Source organism: Martes martes (genome assembly GCF_963455335.1).
Source record: "Martes martes genome assembly, chromosome: 1".
Taxonomy (NCBI): domain Eukaryota; kingdom Metazoa; phylum Chordata; class Mammalia; order Carnivora; family Mustelidae; genus Martes; species Martes martes.
This window is the reverse complement of record NC_137888.1, coordinates 130,443,028-130,465,522: the sequence shown is the minus strand read 5'-3', so window position 1 is coordinate 130,465,522 and position 22,495 is coordinate 130,443,028. Positions and strand designations below refer to the sequence as shown.

Below are 22,495 nucleotides of genomic sequence, written 5' to 3'. Positions count from 1 at the left end.
GGCCAGAGGTAAAGCAACTTGTTTTAACCTGCATAGTCCTGGAATTTGTACTCTAATCTGTCAGGTTTCCAAGTCCCACTCTGCCACCTGCCACCTCAATCCAATGCCAATCCCTAATGGTAGTTGGGAAGTCCAGGAGTAGGCAGCTGTTTCACGGCAGTCTTGGTAGGATGGGGTCATGGCAACTGCAAGGAGCCAGGGCCGGACTCAAGCTCCTAGGGTCAGTCACAGGTCGCATGACTACTCTGTCTGCCTCCTTTGCCAGTTTGTCCATTTTCCCTTGTTCCCCAAGTTCTTGTCTCAACTGGAAGCCAGACGGTTTCTAAGTCTCTCTCCTTACGGTCCAGTTAGCTCTCCCTCCGTCCAAGACAAATCCTCCTCCCCAGCACTTGCTTTCTTTCCTTCTATTCCCATACAAGCCGAGAGCCTTCCCCAGCTCAGTCCCAGGAATAAACATTGTCCCATGACCCTGGCAGCTTTGTGCAGCAGCTAGAACATTGGATTGAACCCTGTGGGTCTCTCCAGCTCAGGGCTCATCGGGACTTCTTTAAAAATTGGGGGCTGGAGTTTGAGAGTTGCCTGAATCCTTTGAAGAAGTATCTTTCTGTCTAAGAAATAAAAGAGGATGTGAATGCAAATCCATGTGCCATGTCTTCTCCCCTCCCTACACTCCCGTCCACTCCCATCTTTAGTACACAACTAGTCCCAACAAACTACAGCTGGACACTCAGGAATGAAGTTGAGAAACTTGCCAGAGGCATTGATTCAAACTACCATAAAGCTTTGCGCCTCAAGCAGGTCACTTAGTCTGTGTGTAAGGTACTCTGTTTTTGAAATTTCCTTCTCTGATGCTGATGGGAGTTTTCACTAAGACTCATAGAGCCAATTTTCTCCTCTCCTCATACTGAATTCCCTCCCACACTGTCTCTCTGTTTGAGCTTTCCCGGGAATTATCTTGTTTACCTTATCAGTGACTAGGACCACGCTGGTGCGCCCAAATTCAAAGTAATTAGAGGTTCATTAATGACAACTGGGTATGGATGAATCTATACTGAATCATAGTTCCCTATGGACTTCCATTGTGTTTTTGTGTACTTGTTCCCACAATTCTACTTTTGCAAGAACACTAAACATTTTAGACATGATCACAAAATTATTCTTCCTAAGAAAAGTTTTTAAAAAGATGTAAGTTTTGTAACTATTCCAATTCAGTTGGGTTTGGTAATTTTCCAATAAGCAGACAACAGATGGAAGAGTTACATCCTCCGAGTTTCTCAGATAGACAAGGTAACATGAGGCAAATACAGAAGATTAAAACAGAGGACCAGGCTGTGTTGATACAGGAATAAAACTTGTGGCATCCATTCAGGCCCTCAACTCTATTGCTGAGGAATCTGAGGCACCAGACCCTTGTCCAAGGTCACACAGCCAACCACGGCAGATCAAGGACAAAGACCTGGGATACTGACACCACGTCTGTTACTGCCGCATTGGACTTTTCTCAGGGACCAAACTTGGGGGGATATTTGGATTTCTTTAATGTCTTTCATACAATCTTAAAAATTCACACAAACTGCATTTTATAGCACATTTCCGTATGTTTCTTGTGATTTAAAAGTAATGTACCCGAATTTAATGTTTCTCCACAACTCTTGGAATAAAATGGGTGCTCCTAGGGTTATCTCAGTCTTCCCCTAGCTCCTGGAACACTGCCGTGGATCCTGATTTCAGCAGCTTCATGTGATTTCCAGGAAAGCTATCAAATGTCTACTGTTCTCTCTAACCCCTGGTGATTAATTAGGACCATTTGGTTTGGTCAGTACTCAGATCTGATGACCATGTGGAATAGATCTAAATGTTGAATTTGGGCAGCTCTGCCCTTTTTCTTCACGTCCGCCTCCACCATCTGGCAGGGGGTTCCAGGGTTTCAGATGTGGTGTGTGGCTGCACATTGGACGTGGGCGTTCTCTAATCTATAGGGAGTGGGAATAGAGACTTCTAGAGAAAACCACTATGTACCTCTGGGCCTTTGTACATGCTATTCCTTCAGATTCTAATCCTTTTGCCTGCTTCTTTGCTAAGTAAGTATCCTACTCATTCTTCCCAAAGTGCCAGATGTCAGTATCTTCCTCAGGCTCCCTAGATCTCCTGAGCTTCAAATGAACCCCCTCTTCCTTTGTTCCTAAAACATATTATTGACCTCTTTCTTTCTTGAAATTTGTTTATCTGTCCTTCCTGCTAGGTCTTACACATTTTGAGGGTGTGATTGTCATTTTTGTATCTCTGTAGGGATTGTTAAAACTTCTGTTTTGTAGTTGTTTAATCAGTCTTGGTTGATTTGAATTAAGTCAGGAAATAGCATAATCAGGTGAGGAAATTTTAATTTTTTAATGTATGTTGGATTCTATTGGCTATTTTGGAACAGTTTCAGAAGAATAGGTTTTAATTATTCTTTAAATGTTTGGTAGAATTGCCTTGGGAAGCCATCTGGCTCTGGGCTCTTGTTTGTTGGGAGATTTTTGATTATTGCTTTAATTTCCTTGCTGGTTATAGGTCTGTTCGGGTTTTCTATTTCTTCATGGTTCAATTTTGGTAGTTTATATACCTCTAGGAATGCATCTATTTCTTCCAGATTGTCTAATTTGTTGGCATATGGTTGCTCACATAATATGTTCTTATAATTGCATTTCTTCACTATTGTTTGTGATCTCTTCTCTTTCATTCATGATTTTATCTATTTGGGTCCTTTCTCTTTTCTTTTTGATAAATCTGGGCAGGCGTTTAACGATTTTATTAATTCTTTCAAACAACCAGCTCCTAGTCTTGTTGATCTGTTCTACTATTCTTTTGGTTTCTATTTCATTGATTTCTGCTCTGATCTTTATTATTTCTCTTCTTGGGCTGGGTTTAGGCTTTCTTTGCTGTTCTTTCTTCAGCTCTTTTAGGTGTGGGGATATGTTGTGTATTTGAGACCTTTCCTGAGAAAGGCTTGTATTGCTATGTACTTTCCTTTTAAGACTGCCTTTCCTGCATCCAAAGATTTTGAACAGTGTGTTTTCATTTTCATTTGTTTCTATGAATTTTTTTTTTAATTTAAAGAATTTTTTAAATTTATTTTTAAAATTTCTTTTCAGTGTTCCAGAATTCATTGTTTATGTGCCACACCAAGTGCTCCATGCAATATGTGCCCTCCACCACCAGGCTCACCCAACCTCCCACCCCTCTCCCCTCCAAAACCCTCAGTTAGTTCCTCAGAGTCCACAATTTTTAAAAATTCCTCTTTAATTTCCTGGTTGACCCATTCATTCTTTAGTAGGATGCTCTTTAGCTTCCATGTATTTGAGTTATTTTCAACTTTCCCCTCGAGATTGAGTTCTAGTTTGAAAGCATTGTGGTCTGAAAATACACAGGGAATGAGCCCAATCTTTTGTTACTGGTTAAGAATTAATTTGGAACCCAGGATGTAACCTGTTCTGGAGAATGTACCATATGCACTAGGGAAGATTGTGTTTTCTGTCACTTTGGGATGGAATGTTCTGAATATATCTGTGATGTCCATCTGGTCCAATGCATCTTTCAAAGTCTTTATTTCCTTGTTAATCTTTTGCTTAGAATATCTGTCCATTGTGGTAGTAAGAGGGGTGTTACTGTTCAACTATTATTATATTATTGTCAATGTGTTTCTTTGATTTTGTTATTAATTGGTTTCTATAATTGGCTGCTCCCATGGTAGGGGCATAAATATATATAATTGCTAGATCTTCTTGTTGAATAGACCCTTTAATTATGATAGAGTATCCTTCCTCATCTCTTATTACAGTCTTTGCTTAAATTCTAATTTGTCTGATATAAGGATTGCCACCCCCAGCTTTCTTTTGATGTCCATTAGCATGGTAAATGGCTTTCCACCCACTCATTTTCAATCTGGAAGTGTGGTTTGGGTCTACAATGAGTCTCTTGCAGACAGCATATTGATAGGTCTCGCCTTTTTATCCAATCTGATACCCTGTGTCTTTTGATTGGGAGCATTTGGCCCATTTACTTTCAGGGTAACTACTGAGAGATATGAATTTAGTGAATTATATTGCCTGTAAGGTGACTGTTACTGTATATTGTCTGTTCCTTTCTAGTCTGTTACTTTCAGGCTCTCTCTTTGCTTCGAGGACCCCTTTCAATATTTCTTGTAGGGTTGGTTTGGTGTTTACAAATTCTTTTAGTTTTTGTTTGTCCTGGAAGCTTTTTATCTCTCCTTCTATTTTCTTTCTTTTTTTTTTTTAAATTTCTTTTCAGCGTAACAGTATTCATTGTTTTTGCACCACAGCCAGTGCTCCATGCAATACGTGCCCTCCTTAATACCCACCACCTGTCTCCCCCAACCTCCCACCCCCCGCCCCTTCAAAACCCTCAGGTTGTTTTTCAGAGTCCATAGTCTCTCATGGTTCACCTCCCCTTCCAATTTCCCTCGACTCTCTTCTCCTCTCCATCTCCCCATGTCCTCCATGTTATTTGTTATGCTCCACAAATAAGTGAAACCATATGATAATTGACTCTCTCTGCTTGACTTATTTCACTCAGCATAATCTCTTCCAGTCCCATCCATATTGCTACAAAAGTTGGGTATTCATCCTTTCTGATGGAGGCATAATACTCCGTAGTGTATATGGACCACATCTTCCTTATCCATTCATCCGTTGAAGGGCATTTTGGTTCTTTCCACAGTTTGGCAACTGTGGCCATTGCTGCTATAAACATTGGGGTACAGATGGCCCTTCTTTTCACTACATCTGTATCTTTAGGGTAAATACCCAGTAGTGCAATTGCAGGGTCATAGGGAAGCTCTATTTTTAATTTCTTGAGGAATCTCCACACTGTTCTCCAAAGTGGCTGCACCAACTTGCATTCCCACCAACAGTGTAAGAGGGTTCCCCTTTCTCCACATCCTCTCCAACACACGTTGTTTCCTGTCTTGCTAATTTTGGCCATTCTAACTGGTGTAAGGTGGTATCTCAATGTGGTTTTAATTTGACTCTCCCTGATGGCTAGTGATGATGAACATTTTTTCATGTGTCTGATAGCCATTTGTATGTCTTCATTGGAGAAGTGTCTGTTCATGTCTTCTGCCCTTTTTTTGATATGATTATCTGTTTTGTGTGTGTTGAGTTTGAGAAGTTCTTTATAGTACAGACAAAAGGTTGATATCCAGGATCTCCTTCTATTTTCAATGACAGCCTAGCTGTATATAGTATTCTTGGCTGCATATTTTCCTCATTTAGTGCCCTGAATATATAATGCTAGTCCTTTCTGGCCTTCCAGGTCTCTGTGGATAGGTCTGCTGCCAATCTAATGTTTCTACTGTTGTAGGTTACAGACCTCTTGTCCTGAGTTGCTTTCAGGATTTTCTTTTTGTCTCTGAGATTTGTAAATTTTACTATTAGATAATGGGGTGTTGACATATTTGTATTGATTTTGAGGGGAGTTCTCTGTGCCTCCTGGATTTTGATGCTTGTTTTCTTCCCCCAAATTAGGGAAGTTCTCCACTGTACTTTGCGCCTGTGTACCTTCTGCACCCTCTCTCTTTCTTCTTCTGGGATACCAATTATTCTAATATTGTTTTGTTTTATGGTATCACTTATCTCTCGAATTCTCCCCTCATGATCCAGTAGTTGTTTGTCTCTCTTTTTCTCAGCTTCTTTATTCTCCATCATTTGGTCCTCTATATTACTAATTCTGTCTTCTACCTTATTATTCATAGCAATTAGAGCCTCCATTTTTTTATTGCACCTCATTAACAACCTTTTTGATTTTGACTTGGTAAGATTTTATTTCTCCAGAAAGGGATTCTCTAGTACCTTCTATGATTTTTTCAAGCCCAGCTAGTATCTTTATAATCATCATTCTGAACTCTATTTCCAACATCTTACTAACGTCTGTATTGATTAGTCAGTACTGCCTCTTGCTCTTTTTTTGAGGTGAGATTTTCTGTTTTGTCATTTTATCCTGAGAAGAATAGATGAATGAGAACAAAATGCTAATAGTGTAACAACAACCCTGGAAAAATATACACTAGATTTGGGTATATTTTGGTTTTTAGATGAAATTGTCTCCCAAAATTTTGAAAGAAAACTCATATATATACAAAAATAAGGGCAAATACAGTGGAGGGATGGAATATGACTATAAAAATGAAAATTAAAAAATATTTAAAACGGAATTGATAAGATGTTGGTTGGAAAAGGAAAGAAGAAAAAAATTTTTAAAGTAGAAAAAGAAACAATAAAGACAATTTTAAAAATTTAACTTTGAAAAACTAAAGAATCATGGGGAAAAAGCTGTGAATTCTAGGTGCTATATTCCCCTAGCACTGGAGTTTTGCAGTTCTCAGTGATCGGTAAACTTGGTCTTGGCTGGATATTCTTGCTGATCTTCTGGGGGAGAGGCCTGTTGCAGTGATTCTCAAATGTCTTTGCCTGAGGCAGAATTGCATGGGACTTGCCAGGGGCCAGGCCAAGTAATATGCTCGGTTTTGCTCTTGGTAGCTTTTGTTCCCTGAACGCTTTGTGTACAGCTTTGGGGGACAAAAATGATAATGGCGGCCACCCAGTCTCTGGCCCCAGAGGAACCGAGAGCTTGGGGTCCCACTCTTCAATGTGCCCTCAAAGAAAAGGAGTCAGTGACTCCCATCTCCCTGGCCTCCAGCCACACTCTGCTTACCCAGTCTGTGACAGAGCTGACTGGGTAATTTCTATCTCTGATGCAAGGCCCCTGCTCCAGATTCCTGCCCAGATTCCTGCAGTGCACTCCTGTGCCACTTCTCCCAGAGGAGGAAGGAGGGGGTCTCCCCAGATCTGCCACTTGTGGGATCCCTGTTCAAAGAACAGTGGCCTGACTGTGCATCAGATCACAGTTTATGGCAACCCTGAGCTGAGAGCCCACTCCTCGGCTCTGTCTCTGCAGCTGGCTTCCCCATCTGATACCTTGGAGCTCTGCCACACTCAGACACCCCTGGTTTTTTATGATCCTGCAGGTCCTGAGACCTCACTGTCCCCACAAGGGCTCCACCCCCAGCTTAGCCACTGGAGTGACCTCCTTCCACAGAGCAGACTTGTAAAAATTCCAATTTTGTACTCCGCTACTCTGTTGCTTGCCAGGAGCTGGCCCCTGCCCCTGTGGTCTATCTTTCCATCTATCCCCTCAGATTCTCTTCTCTGCCTGTCCTACCTTTCAGAAAGTGGTCGATTTTCTGTTCCTAGAATTGCTGCTATTCTTTTCTTCGATCTCCTGTTGAGTTTGTAGGTATTCAGAATGGTTTGATAACTAGCTGTATTCCTGGGACCAGATGAAATTTAGGTACTCCTCCACCATCTTGCTCCTCTCTCCAAAAGTTCAACTCTTTATATTTATTTCTCCACATGGGTTTTTCTTTCATGTAAGCTGACTCTGAGAGCTAAAGTTGAGGATATGCTGTAGTCCCAACCAGAAAGACTGAAGAGCTCTGTTAGGAGGACATGTTACAGAAAATTCTTTCCCAAAGTAGCCTTTGCCTGTCTTCTCTGCTTGAGGGTTAGCATGACAGCTTCATGTCCCTAGCACCTTGATTCTAGAGGTGGGTCTACAACCTACTTGGCCACAGGGATTAAGGAAGAGGCCCTTTAGTGGTGCCCTGTCTTTCACATTTTGACAGAGAGCAGACAATGTGATGGACATGATTAATCTTAGATACCCCCTCACACCTGGACATAAATAATCTGACAGTATTCCAAATTTCATCATGAGGTGGAAGGCCTGCAAATAATCTGCATCTGTCAGGGAAGGTTAAGTGCAGAAACATTCATGTCCAAGTCTCAGTGGCTTAACATAATCAAGTATTCTTTCTTCATCTGCCACAAGGGAACATGGGTCCTTGGATGTAAGTGTGGAGGGGAAGACCGTTTTGCTCTATGCAGCCATTTCAGGACCTGGGCTTCTACCAAAGACACCTCATACAGGGGCTTCTAAATCTTTCTCTGAGTCCTTCATATTTGGCTGGCAGATGTGCACACACAGAGTATCATGCATGTTCTAGAAATGGGATCCCTCCACCCACATGGCATTGGCTAGACCACATTCATGGTCCCAGTTAACTACAAGGGCAATGGAAAATGTCATCTCTTGTGGCCCTAGGAAGAAGAGGGAATGAGTTTGTTGATTACCTAGTTGTCACATGAATTTGTTGGATTTATTGTTGTTATCATTGTTTGCTTTTAAGTTTTGATATCAGTTATTACATTAATCATAATTGGAAAGGTTGAAGGAAGGAGGTAAATAGATTTGCCATCCCTAGAAAGCCTTCCCTGAGTCCTCCTCACTCTTGCCTTCTGGCTTTGGTATGTACCAGCCCTGAACACCAGGAATATGCTAGAGAGGCCTCCCTTATGGTATCTACCTCTTTCCATTCTAATGGTGTATGACCTACATGACCACCTCCTCGAAGGGTCTGCCTGTTTGTGTTTAAATCTCCCACCATATTGCATCTTGCATACTGTGGATAATCACTAAACATTTATGGAATTTATAAATGATTGAATCTTCAATTCCCTGACCTTCATTCCAACACAACACAACACAACACTGGTTGAGTTTTATACACATCGGGAGTCTGAAGACCCGCATGTCCCCACAGCAACAGTAGTCTAATGGTCAGGTTAGAACTAGAGAACTAAATGACAATAAATAACTGTAATAGGTAATACCAAATTATTTATCTGTATATAAATACATGTATTCTCTAAAACTATCATACAAATGTCTTTCTCATCTGAATTGGAAAAAGCATAAAAAAACGTGACCTGAAATTTAATTCCACTACTGATAACCTTGCATATGTGTTGGATTAGATGGATGGAACCAATAGATTTCAGCTGTTCGTCTGGGAGACTGAGAGTCACCAGGACGTGGAACACATGGCCCACTGTACTCTCTGCTATGGTAAGCCCAGACAGCATTTCTGATCAGACTGATGTCTTTAGAGCAGGATGAATTCACTGGTGGCCACAGGCTAGATGGGCCCTACAGATGTATTTTCACTTGAATATGTGCAGAGTCTTAGGATCTGGGAATTCCTATGAAGTCTGGATTTCCAGTTTTTCTTAGGAATCATCTTGAGAATCACAGACACTGTATTCCTTTGTGGCCACAGTCAGCCTGAACTGAGTTGTACTTGACCTCTTTTGATGGGCAAATGTCTTGGAGGGCCCCACAGTCCCTTCTGTCCCTGTAGTCTTATCCCTGGTCTGCTCTGCTTATTTATCTGTCCAGCCAGGCTCCTGTAGATGGCTGGGCTTGTGTTCCTCACTTAGTGGGCCCTTAGTGTGCAAAGCAGACCACTGAACTAATTGTCCGGAATCCTGAGTTCTCAGCCTGGAACTGCCATTGACTACCAGTGGGATATTGGCAAGTCATTTGATGTGTCTGTGTCTCTGGCTTCCATCACTACCTGCACTCATATTCATCTGTGCCAGAGAGAACTTTGTGCTGAAGCCCTTGCCTGCCCAAGTGCAAAGCACTCTCATCCACACCCCTGGCACCCAGGGCCAGAGGGAGTCCTATAGGTGAAACTGAAAGGGGATTTAATTGTTCCCTCTACTGGTCCACACTTAGACCTAACACTACGTGGGAGATTTGCCCTGAGAAGTTGGTCAAGTCAAATACAGTGACTGCTGTTTATAGCGTATGTTACAGTTGATGAGCTGCTTTCACATCCACCAAATCATTTGACATGTGGTCTCTCTGGGTCTTGGTTCCTTCTCCTGTAGAAGGATAAGCCTGGCTGGTATTTACTGAGTACTTAGTTGTATTAACTCATTTTTTATTTAAACCTCGCAGACAACCTCATAAGGTACATACTATTATCATCATTATATCCAACTGACAGATGAAGAAACAGGCATGTGGAAGGCTGAATAATTTGCCCAAGATCACACGCCTGATAAGAGAGCCAGGATGAATCATGCAGGTGTCTGTGAACACAGAGATTAGAAAGCCATGGCCTAGTGGTTAAAAACATTAACAGTAGGACTAGACTGTCTGAATTCATTCTTATGAAAAAATGGGCATGATTACTTACATTGCCCATCAGCTCACCTTGTTAACACAATGCAGGTCGCACTCAGCAGCATTTGCTCTTACTGAGAGTCTGGGAATGTGTCTGCGTGGAATGGAAAGGGATGCATGGTAACCCCAGTCTCTCCTGGCTCTTCCTCCCCAGACAAGTGCAGACCAGACCCAGAGTGTGAACAGAGCGTGCCAGGACCCCTCACAGGGGACATGGACATAGCATTTGTGGTAGACAGCTCCTATGGCGTTGGTGCTGATGTGTACCGCACTGCCCTGAGTCTAGTGGATGCTGTGCTCGATGACCTGGAGGTGGCGGCACAGCCCAGCGTGTCCCCCCGTGGGGCGCGTGCTGCCCTGGTGATGCACACGACTCCAGACTTCTGGCCAGGTGCAGGGAACCCCCCTGTGCTGGAGGGCTTCCACCTGACCTCCTACGGCCAAAAGATACGGATGCGGAAGTACATCCGGGAGGCTTTCCGGCGCACTCTGCAGGGACCTCCCGCCCTGGGACACGCCCTGGAGTGGACGCTGGAGAAGGTGCTCCTGGCAGCCCCTCTGCCCAGGCCGGTGCGGGTCCTCTTCACCATCGTGGCCAGCGAGACCAGCAGCTGGGACCAGGAGAAGTTAAAGACTCTGTCCCTGAAGGCCAAGTGCGAGGGCATCACTCTGTTTGTGCTGGCCTTGGGCCCGGGCGTGAGTACCCAAGAGCTGGCCGAGCTGGAGGGCGTGGCCAGTCTCCCCACTGAGCAGCACCTGCTGCGTCTGGAGGGAATCTCAGACGAGGAAGTAGCTTATGCCCAGGGATTCACGAGGGCCTTCCTGAACCTTCTAAAAAGTAAGTACTGAGGATGCCCTGGGTAGGGGAGGGAGAGGAACTTACTAGAGCCTGGTATTTGGGCAAGTAGGTGCCCACTGAACCTTCACCCTTGCTGCTGAGTGTGTCCTGTGGGGAGTCCCCAGAAAGCACCCCCAGCGCATTTCCTGAAACCCTGAGCTATCAATTGACTCCACAGTATGCCAAGCCTAGTGCTGGTTTCTTATCTGGGCCCTCTCCTTTGTTGTCTGAGAGGCCTCAGATTTCTACTTTAACCTCTTGATTTTCTCTTTTACCAAAATGAGAATTACAGTCTCATCCTTATTTGCGAAGTCTACATTCCAGTATATATGTGAATGGACTTTGAAAGCACCAGTGTTGTGCAAATACAAGGAATAATTTTTATTATTCCTATATCCAGGAATATGGATTACAGAATCCAGTGGTATATAACAGTGCTTCTCAAATTTTAATGTGCACATGTATCTTTCAGGGATCTTGTTAAAATGTGGATTCTGATTCCTTACCTTTGTAGGAAGTGGAGGACAGAATTCTAATAGATGGCTGGTGGCTTAGTGACTCTGAGGGAGAAGCAGGTTGGGGGAATCATGTTCCCAGTCTGTTCCAATTTCATTTTACTTAATTTTTAAATATTTCATTATGTTAGGTTTAATTTTATGTTTTAGTATACTCTTTTATGTTCTGATTTTATTTTATATTATTTATGTGATAGAATGAATTTCATGTTTTTATTTTGTTGGATTTTTATTTTCTTTGCCTTTATTTTGGTGTTTGTTCTGATTTATTTGAATTTATATATTTTTTTCATTTTATGTTAGATTTTTTTGGTTTGTATGTTTTGCTTGATTTTTTTGTTTTTTATTTTATTGTATTGTATATTTCATTTTGTTTTATTTTATGCTTTGTCCTCTTGTCTTTTAAATTTTATGTCTTAATGGATAATATTTTGTTTTTTTACATTATTTTACTGTATTTTTTTAAAAGTTTTATATTATTTTATGCTTGATTTGACTTGATTTAATTATTTTATTTTATTTTTAGATGGAATAAACCAATACCCACCCCCTGAGCTTATTGGAAAATGTGGAGGCCCGAACCGAGGGGATACTCTGCTGAAACCATTTAGATCTATCAGGAGGTAGGCTGAAGGCAGAGCTGAGGTTATCCCACAGCTTTGTCCCCATGCAGGAGCCTCTTTCCCTAAAGAAAGGTCACAGGCAATGCCAAGTCCTTGACTTGACCCAAACCATTGGGCTAGGATGCTCCTTTGTTTAACAACTTTGATCTGTTGTGTTTTTTTTTAAGTTATTATTTTTTAATGTTAAGAATAATGTAGGACCAATATAACAAATTTAAAGGGCACATCAGTATACAAAAGCAAAGAAATAACAATTTTCCATTCTACTACATCCTCCCAGCCTTTAATTCCATGTCTCAGAGGCAAAATTAATAATGCCAACCATATTATTCTGATTTCTGTACAAACATCTCTGCAAACCTAAGAAACTAGCCAATCTCACACCAAAGTCATCAGGAAATGCTCAAACCTGAAGTTTCTTGAGCCCACTCGTACCAGTTGGGGACTGAACCTCCCAGTTTTTGTGATTGTTTTGTAATTTGAGACAGAATTGTTTCTATGCAGGTTGCCCAAGCCCCAGTTTGGCAGATCTGGGTTTGCGGATGATCTGGAAGCACTTGAAGGGACAGGTGTTTTGTTAAAGGAGAATAGAAAAGCCACAATGAAATCTGTAACTTGGCAAGAAGCACTTGATAGTCATGAAAAGAATGGATATGGTGCTGAAAGAAATGGACAAGAAAGGTCTACAAGACAAAAACAAACCGGAAAAGAAGGAAATTCAGGCACTGCCTATGGTAAAAACCAAACTATTTCTTGCTCCTTAGATTGTCTTCATTAAAAAAAAAAATTCCTGTGCACAGTGTTAGAGTACAAATTTTGGCTTTTTAGGTACTTTCCTTTCAAATGCACAAAGTCATGTACGTAACTAAAGCCATTAATTTAAGAAAACATATGAAGGCTGACTCTCATCTGACTGTAAAACTAGAACTGAACAGCAGTTATTTCAGGGAATATTATTATGGAGACAAACCCTGTAAAGTGTTTACTTCATGGCCCAGAAGCAATGATCTATTGCAGAAGTGACGAACATACTGCTAACCTTGAAGGAAAGTAGAAGTTTCCTTCATCTCTGTATCAGTGGCTACATATAACCTGGACAAGTTTAAAGAATGTTTTAGAATCGTGTTTGGAATGTTTTGGATCCATCTAAAACAATGGTAGCATTGATTCTGATTATGGCATGTGATCATGCAAATGCCATGTTACCTCTTACCTCTTAATGAGCAAACTAAGCAAAACAGTAAACACACAGAAAGAGATATAGTGGGGGGAAATTTGACCCTGAAGTTTTGAAAAGGCAGGGAAAAGATATCTGAAAGAGGTTTCTAGTGAGTGGTGGGGGTCAGTCCTGCTTTGATTAAATGAGAGATAATTGCCCAGAACTTTTGAATGTGCCCAGGTGGTTCTCCAGGTGCTCAGTTTTCTGATCTGTGAGGTGGGGATTATGTGAATATCCACCTCATAGGATTATTTTAAGAATAAAACTGGATAATTTGTGTTTGCCACATAGAAGGATACAAGTTAGCTGTTAAGACACCAATGATATGTCCTCTTCTCTTAGATTCCAAAGCAAACACATGTCCAAAGGGAAATAACAAAACCAGACAGCTCAGGAATTGGCACTCTTGGCACGGACAGTTAAACATTAAGCATAGAAGAACTGATCTTGCTAGTTCTTGTATTTCCACTATATAATGTCCTCAGGTAATCTTACTAAGGCAGTGATTTTCAGTCTTGCTGTAAATTAGAATTGCTTGAGAATCTAAACCTTCTCAATGCTTAGACCTCACCCCAGACACTTTCAGTCAGAATCTCTGCGTGTGGAACTTACCCAGTGAGTCCACTGAGCAACCAAGTGTGAGAACTACTGCTCTAAGGCACCTTCTCCCACAAATTCAAGGTGAAGGAGATGGAGGAGAGCTTACCGGTCATCTCATCCAATCCTATTCACAGCCAAACACTGAGGCTGGAAGTTCCCCCCAATTTCCCATAGTCAGTAACATGGCTCTGGCCAGTTCCTCTCCTGTTGCCTTCCAAGGGCCCTCTAAACCTTCACCACTTCTTCAAGTTCCTTCTGCCATGTCTCTTTCTCTAGCAGATACCCTTATTTTATTTTATTTTATTTTGTATTTTTTTATTTCAAAAGAAATAAAAGTGGCCAGGTACAGCCTCCTGTGACATCCTAGAGGACTGGCTGCACGCCCTCGTTTCTAGACCTCTTCAGAAAGAACAGCCAGCCCTTGTCTTCAAGTGTGCTTCGAGCTGTCAAGAAAGACCAAAGGGCCTCTTCAGACCTGACTTGAGCTCCTTGGGGCTTTACCCACTACCTTTCTCTTCAGACCTCTTCCTCTCTGGGCTTCAGAAACAGCATTCTTATCTTGGTCTTCCCACTTCTCACTTGTCCATTCTTGTGGGCTCCTCTTTCCAGGTCCATCCTCACAGGGGGATCTGGGTTTTATGGAATCTGATGTTGATACAATGCTTACATATAAGCCAGTCTTTAAGAATAGGAAAAAAAGATATTAAAATTAAGGACAAAGTGAGTATTTCTTTAGAGGAAACTTATGCAAATGAGGGGTACAGACGCTTAGGCTTTGTTAATTTCAGGCTCAACCCACCATGCTTTCCCCCCAGGGCCTGCGGTCAGCCCCCGAGCACTCTGCACACACACACTGGGGTGAACTCTTCTGCCAGGACTTTGGCTCTCCCCTCTGGACTGATGACTCCAAAATCCATATCTTCTACCTTCACTCTCTTGAGCTGCAGACCATTGTATTCACCTACCCTCTAGATTGGGCTGTGGCACACATCCTCAGTTATCTCAAACAAACTCAGTTAAATGAGCTCCACTTGTCTTTACCATTCAAACCTTCTCCTCATCTATTCTTTTACTGGAATGCACCACCATCAGCCCAGGAATGGAAAGCCAAAACCCAAACATCATGCTGGTCCTTCTCCTTTCCTGGCCTCCCCACTCTAGCTGGTGACTATACCTTGGTGTGGTTCTCCTCAGCATCCCTCAAGTCCATCCCCCTTTCCCACATCTTTTTTCCAACACTTTGGCTTTCACTTCTAGGGTAATGGCGGAACTCTCTGTCTCATCTCATTTCTTCCAATGTGTCCTGTTTCCAACTGCTGTCTGGGCACCAAATTAATTTTTCTTGTTTGCCTGCACATGTGTGACCATGCCATTTCTCTTCTTCAATAGTTCCCCATTATTTAGAAGATAGTGTCTCTCTGCCTGGGAAAGGCACACAGGTCCCTCAATCAGACCCTTGCCGTGGTCTTCTGGGGCCCCTCTGGCCACCACTCCCCTGCAGATGCCTTGTGCAGTATTTGTCCCTTTATGCCCTGTTATTTATTTCCTGTCACCATAGAGGTGCTCACCCTCACCTGCCTGTCTGCCTCCTCACCATGGTGGCCACCTGGACTACCTCTACTCACCTTTCACTACTCAAGTTCACCTCCACTTAGAGTCTGTTCTGACTCCAGGGAGTGTTAAATTTTCATGGCCTCCTTTGTGCCCCTGTATCTTCAGTCAAATTCTGCCGTAACACTGGCAATCTTTTATTGTACTTACTTGGGAAGAATTAAGTGAGTGTCCTTTCTTTCACAGAACCAGGCTAATCTTGGCATATTTTCAATTCCAGTGATCTCTCCAAAGCACACAGATCTATTTTTTGTTTTTGTTTTTGTTTTTCCTCCATGACTACACTATAAGACATATATACCAGGAGAAACACCCATTCCTACCCAACACTCATCTTTCCTCCTTTTTTTCCTTCATTCCTTGATTTTATGGGCCTCTTGAGTAACACTGCTGTAGAACCTTTCTAAGAAGGTAAAAGTTAATGTTCATGATAAAAATAATGCAAATGTAAAATTGGGGGCTAACAATAATTGCTTGGGTGACATATATTGCCCAATGCCATACCCTACTGATAAGATAAAACTGAAGACTCAGGGGCTCGGAGTCTTACAAAGAATACCTCGGAGAGAAAGCATCAGGATTTACTCACCTATAGCTGTACTGACCACCCACTAGCCACATTGGCTATTTAAATTTAAATAAACAAATAAGTTCCTTAGTTGCAATAGCCACATTTTAAATGCTCAGTGGACATTAAGCATTTATTTTTATTTTACTTTTTAAAAGACTTTTAAAAAATGTAATTCAATTTCATTAACATATACTCTATTATTAGTTTTGGAGGTAGCATTTAGTGATTCATCAGTTGCATATAACACCCAGTGCTCCTTTCTTCAAGTGCCCTCCTTAATGCCCATTACCGTCCCCCCACCTATCTCTCCTCCAGCAACCCTCAGTTTGTTTCCTATAGTTAGGAGTCTCCTATGGTTTGTCTCCCTCTCTGTTTCATCTTATTTTTCCTTCTCTTCCCCTATGTTCACCAGTTTTGTTTCTTAAATTCCACATATGAGTGAAATCATATGGTATTTTTCTTTCTCTGACTGACTTATTTTGCTTAGTGCAATACCCTCTAGTTCCATTCACATTGTTGTGAATGGCAAGATTTCATTCTTTTTGAGAGAGATATATATGTATCTATATATATATAGATAGATACATATTCCACATCTTCCTTATCTACTCATCTATCGATGTACATCTGGTCTCTTTCCTAGTTTGGTTATTGTGGATATTGCTGCTCTAAACATTGGGATGCAGGTGCCTCTTTGAATCACTATGTTTATATCCTTTGGATAAATACCTAGTAGTGCAATTGCTGGGTCATAGAGTAGCTTTATTTTTAACTTTTTGAGGAACTTCCATACTGTTTTCCAGAGTGGCTACACAGCTTTCATTTCCAACAATAGTGCAAGAGAGTTCCCCCTTCTCCATATCCTCGCCAGCATCTGTTGTTTCTGGTGTTGTTAATTTTAGCCATTCTGACAGGTGTGAGGTGACATCTCATTGTAGTTTTGATTTGCGTTTCCCTGATGATGAGTGATGTTGAGCATCTTTTTTTTTTTTTTAAAGATTTTATTTATTTATTTGACAGACAGAGATCACAAGTAGGCAGAGAGGCAGGTGGAGAGGGAGGAGGAAGCAGGCTCCCCGCAGAACAGAGAGCCCGATGTGGGGCTCGATCCCAGGACCCTGGGATGATGACCTGAGCCGAAGGCAGAGGCTTTAACCCACTGAGCCACCCAGGCGCCCCGATGTTGAGCATCTTTTAATGTGTCTGTTGGTCAGCTGTATGTTTTCTTTGGAGAAATGTCTATTCATGTCTTCTGTCCATTTCTTACCTGGAATATTTATTTTTGGAGTATTGAGTTTGATAAGTTCTTTGTAGATTCTGGATACTAACACTTTATCAGATATGTCATTTGCAAATAAATATCTTCTTCCATTCTGTAGGTTGCCTTTTAGTTTTGTTGACTGTTTCCTTCACTGAGCGGAAGGTTTTTTATTTTGATGAAGTCCCAGTAGTTTATTTCTGCTTTGTGAATGATCTGTTTGAACAAGTCCTTGGCTGTCAGTTTAAATTAGTTTGTAATGGCAGAGGGTGCTGATTGCTGAGCCCCAGATCTGTTTATTGAATCTACAGAATACAGCCAAAAGTTCACCTTTGGAGTATTTTCCTATTAACTCTGACAAGTTTTGGAGAAGCATTTGCTCTGGTTTCTTCTGGACAATTTCCATGAGCAGCTCTTTACCTCACTGAGAGTGTATCTCATTCCCTTGGGCCCAGCACATGTGGTCACTCCTTCAAGAAAACTGCTCTGGGCGCGTTATGGCAATGGGAGTTGTCTTCCAAGGAACGGACAGTGAATTTTATCCTCTTGCTTTCTGAAGACCTTATCATTTTTATTTGGTGGTGCTTAGAAGGCCCAGGGGGAAATCCTATCTGGAGGATACCATTATTCTATGGCCGCGGACCTAAGACAAGTATTTTTCTGTGACATCAAGTGTATCCAAGGAAATCTGTTCTCCCTGGAAGACAGAAGTTACATACACAGGGAAATTAATGTCTGATGTAAAATTCAGGGCATCTCAGATTTTGTTCTGTTGTAACTTGTTAATTATAAATGCTATTTTTCATTTTTCAGGAACATCATGTTTTTCTTATAATAGATACATCTTAACTTCTTGGGCAAGTGTCAGGGTACTATAGTAAGAAATACATGTAATAAGGTGGATATTTTGCTAGGTCGCTAGAAGGCTGGATGGGTTTAGGATTAGTCAAGGGATTGATATGATTTGAAAAAAGAGGGAAATGAACATAACAGGCAAGCGAGGTGTTCTTGGCATCAGAAAGCTTCATTCATTCATTCATTCACTCATTTACACATTATCTCATGTATCTTTTGTATGGTGAGTACCGAGCAAAATAAGAGCTGTAACTGTATTGCACTTTTCATGTATGTTCCATGCCACCTTATGATGAATTTGTGATGTGGGTTTTTTCACTGCTTTTATGGGTGAAGAAACTGGGGCTCAGAGAGAATAAGTTCAGGATAAGCTCAGGCTCACAGAGCCAGTCAGTGGTGAGGCTGGGATTCATTCCCAAGCTCTGTCTCCAAACCATCTTTCTTTTGTGGTCATGCTCATGCAGGACATTCAATTCTCCCTGCATTTGTTTTGCTGCAGATCCTTGTTCCATGGACCCAATGGCAGGGGAGTGCCAGGATTACACCCTGAAATGGTACTACGACAAGAAGAAGCAGTCCTGCCAACAGTTCTGGTATGGCAGCTGTGGGGGCAATGCTAACCGGTTCGAAACCCAGGGAGAGTGTGAAGCGCGGTGTGTCCCAACACCCCGCTAGGGCAGAACCTCGTTCTGGCTGCTTCTGTTCTCATAGCCGATGAAAACAAGTTTACCTTTCCTGAGACAGTGCCACACAACACAGCAATTAAGTAGCTCAGTCTCTGATCTCATAGGTAGGATTCCTAACCCTCTGAATTTTTTCCTACCAGCGAGGACTTGGGCCAGATGATTTGTGACTTGAGAAGGACTGCATTCTAGGAGCTAAAAGAGTAACTAAAACTTTCCTGCGAGTTTGTAAAGGACCGAGAATTGAATGAAGAAGAAACTTAACTTGACCTGTAACATTACTTAAAATTTTGTTTTCGGCTCTAGCAGAAGAAAACTCAGTGTGAGCAGTGAGTAGAACCTAATTTGGGAATGAGTTGAAACTTGAATTCTTGTTTATCACTAGAGAACAGGGAAGTGTTAGTCAAAGCGGGGTCTGGAGATTTTTCATGTGATATTTAATCCTTGTCACTTAAAGTAAAAATAAAGGTATTTTGGTTAAACCACTTATGGGAAACCGTGTGTGATACCTGCTTATTGTGTTATATTCTGTGTTCCATTTTGTGACGTAGCTGTTGATAGAGAGGAAGCAGTGAGTTCGCCTGGGACCCATCCTTTGTCGTCAATTACAATGACTCTTGTTCTTTTGAAACCCGGTGACTCAACAACTGAAGCCGAGGTCGTCAATGCACATATGAAGTGAAGGGTCTAGGTTCACCCCGGATGAAAATTTTTTCCATACAGATTGTGAGGAAATTGTGGTTTTGTGAGATCTTCCTTGGGCTTCATGGCTCTATTCCTCAGGCCTCTGACTCTGGCCCAGGCTCAGGGAAGAAGTGGGCACTGCATGGAATTCTAGAGCTGCTGGGTATTGAGGGTGTCTCGTGTGGGGCCTTCAGGGGATCGTGTACTAATCAGCTTGGGCTACCGTAGCAAGATGCCACAGGCTGGGTGGCTTAAACATCAGAAACTTGTTTCTCACAGTTCTGGAAGCCTAAGATACACTGGAAGTCTAAGATCAAGGTGTGGCCAATTTGGTTCCTTGTGAGAGCTTCCTTCCTGGGTTGAAGAAAGCTGCCTTCTCGCTCTGCCCTTAAATAGTCTTTCCTCTGTGGAGAGAGAGAAGGAAGGAGGAAGGGAGGGAGAGAGAAAGAGAGAGGAGAAAAAGAGAGGGAGGAAGGGTTTTCTAGTGTCTCTTCTTACAAGGACACTAATTCCATAGATTAAGACCCTACCCTTATGACATCATTTAACCTTAATTACCTCTAAAGGCTGTATCTCCAAATACAGTCACCTTGAGGTTAGGGCTCAGCATATGAATTTTGGGATGACACAAACATTCAGTGCATAACAGATCACAAGCAGCTGGTGGTTTCCCCAAGGGACACAAAGTGGCACTTACTCTCTGGCAAGTTCCTGGTTTGATAACAAAAGCTGTCATTTCTAGAATCCTATTTGTTCTTCCTCTCAGCCCAGTGACAAAGGAGATGGGATGGGAACCAGCTTTATATGAAACAATCATAGGAACATTAAAATTTTTATTCTATTTTCATGGCAATTATTTTTATCTGATCACAAAAGGGTAACTATGTGTTCATGGTTGCAAATTTGCAAAACACAGAAATGCATATGGAAGAAATAAAGATCACTTATAATCTTTACTCCCAAAGGTAATCATTTTGGTATAATCCAGGAATGACTGGAATACGATCTTTTTCCCCCCCTTCCTTAATATACTACATTGTACCTGCTTTTGGCTAAAGCATGTTTGTGATGGGAACGGAATAACGCATGCTCCATCTTGCTTGACAGAGCTGCTCATCGTGCATTTCTCTCTTTTAGGCATACCCTCAGCTGTGGTATGCAGGTAGGAGTCGAGCGTATCTATCCTGAGAAGGGTATATAAATTGAGTTGTGATGTATTTTCCACTTCTTATTCCCACCCTGTCCTTCCCTAACCCAAAGGCAAAGATTCAATATAAGAGGAATGGTGGGAGGAGACATTCAGGTGTTGGTTGTTCTCATCCTTGGAATGCTTATGAGACCCACCTGCAGATCTCCCTGCATTTATAAGATGGTGGTATAAGCCTTCCATGGATCTCTACTGACCTTGGCAGAAAGTTTACTTGAAAAGCCGAGGTGGAGAGACAATCTGACTGAGGACTGGAAACCACGATAGTCTGCAGTTTACAAGGTGCTTTCCCACAGTCTTTCAAGTATTTACCTACTCCCACTGCTAAATCTTGGGTGTTGGCATTGTTCTTTATTTTTCCTGTTGTTCTTCCCATTCTCAGAAAAGTGAAGTGTCTTGACCAGGCACTTGACAGAAACTGGCTTTGAATTCCTTTTGATCCCAAGAGCAGGGCTCCTTGGGCTCTACTCCACTGTTCCAAAGCATTTGATGCCATCAGAGAATTCTGAAAGTCAGAGCTCTGGGCGTTAGGGGTGGTGGGAGAAGGAGGATGGACTGAGACAGAAGAGAGAAATTTCCTGCTTGAAATAAGGGAGCTTGACTTTGCTGTCTGCCTCAGATGCTCCCCACCTGCCCCTGGGGTTCTGGTCTGGCCCAAGTCTGGGAGAAGCAGCAGCAGGCATGGACTGAAAGAAAAGTTGAACTATGGTGCAGGGAATCTTAATGACTGCCTCCACGAACTCAGGAAGCTCTGGAGGTAAGGGCTTGCCAGAGTTGCCCTAGAGTGTGTGGAATTGGCTGGACTTGTATCCTCTGCCTCCATTCGTCATTGGAAGTGGGTCCACTGGACGTGGGCTCCACTGACCTTTGGAAGTGGGTGTGCTCATGGGTGAGGCAGCTCTGAAGGGGTTCAGCTAAAGGCTGTCTGCCAACTGCACTCCTACAGCTGGGGCAACAAGCCCTCCGCTGAGGGGGATTCGTTGGGGGGTGCATCTCCATCACAGTTCCTTTGTGGGGAATGTCCTTTTTCATTTTTTTCCCACATCCCAAACCTCCCAAATCCAACAGGACTCACTAGGAAGCATTGGTGCAGCATTCAAGGCCTCAGAAATCAGGTTTTTGCCTCTAGTCTCTAGCCTTATCGATGGTGATGGTTGTTCTGTCCCTCCAAGTTTTCTTGAGCAATACTAAATAAATCATGTGTAGTTTCCTAGAAATTGCACAACCCATTCATCCATGCCATTGCCTGTGGTGATACTTCTGTGGGTAGTGGCCTTTTAATTCATTTGTTTGAGAAGTATTTCATAGGTATTTGCTGTCTACCAGGGCCACTATCTGTATCAAAATCCAGCTTAGCTCTCATTGCCTCTGTGAAAACTCATCCCTTTTCAAGAAAGAATTCGTCTTTTTTTCCATCATATTTGCACCATTTGCCCATGAGTCTCTTTAGACTGTGAGCCTTTCACCTTGAAACTGCTTGCCCTGCACAGGGTCAGGCAGATTTTCTTTTGGTCCTGAATTTGTAACTCTCTGTTTTCAAAGACTATTAGAAATGAACCACCCTCTCCCCACAACAATGTGTGACTCTTTCATTCCATACCTCTTGCTCTAGAAGAAGCCTCTGCTTTGTAGATATTCTGCATTTGTTCCAGACACCCGGGTATCAGTGCTCCAGCAGCCAAGTGGAAAAAAATTTCATGTGTTTTTAATGTCTTCCCTGGATCTGTTATCACAATGTCACT

The 22,495-nt window shown here is 42.2% G+C and overlaps 1 protein-coding gene across 1 annotated transcript in view; it reads left to right on the top strand.

Moving 5' to 3' along the window:
* LOC308345533 (collagen alpha-4(VI) chain-like) overlaps window positions 1-18,854 on the top strand; it is a gene marked incomplete at both ends in the record, with an annotated part of 96,893 nt that extends 78,039 nt beyond the window's left edge. Inside the window, 5 exons of the mRNA XM_080807767.1 lie at window positions 8,874-8,964; window positions 10,244-10,927; window positions 11,969-12,065; window positions 12,570-12,634; window positions 18,679-18,854. Of these exons, the coding sequence (XP_080663893.1) occupies window positions 8,874-8,964; window positions 10,244-10,927; window positions 11,969-12,065; window positions 12,570-12,634; window positions 18,679-18,854 (1,113 nt within the window). The remainder of the gene's footprint in view (window positions 1-8,873; window positions 8,965-10,243; window positions 10,928-11,968; window positions 12,066-12,569; window positions 12,635-18,678) is intronic.
* Window positions 18,855-22,495: the final 3,641 nt, after the last annotated feature.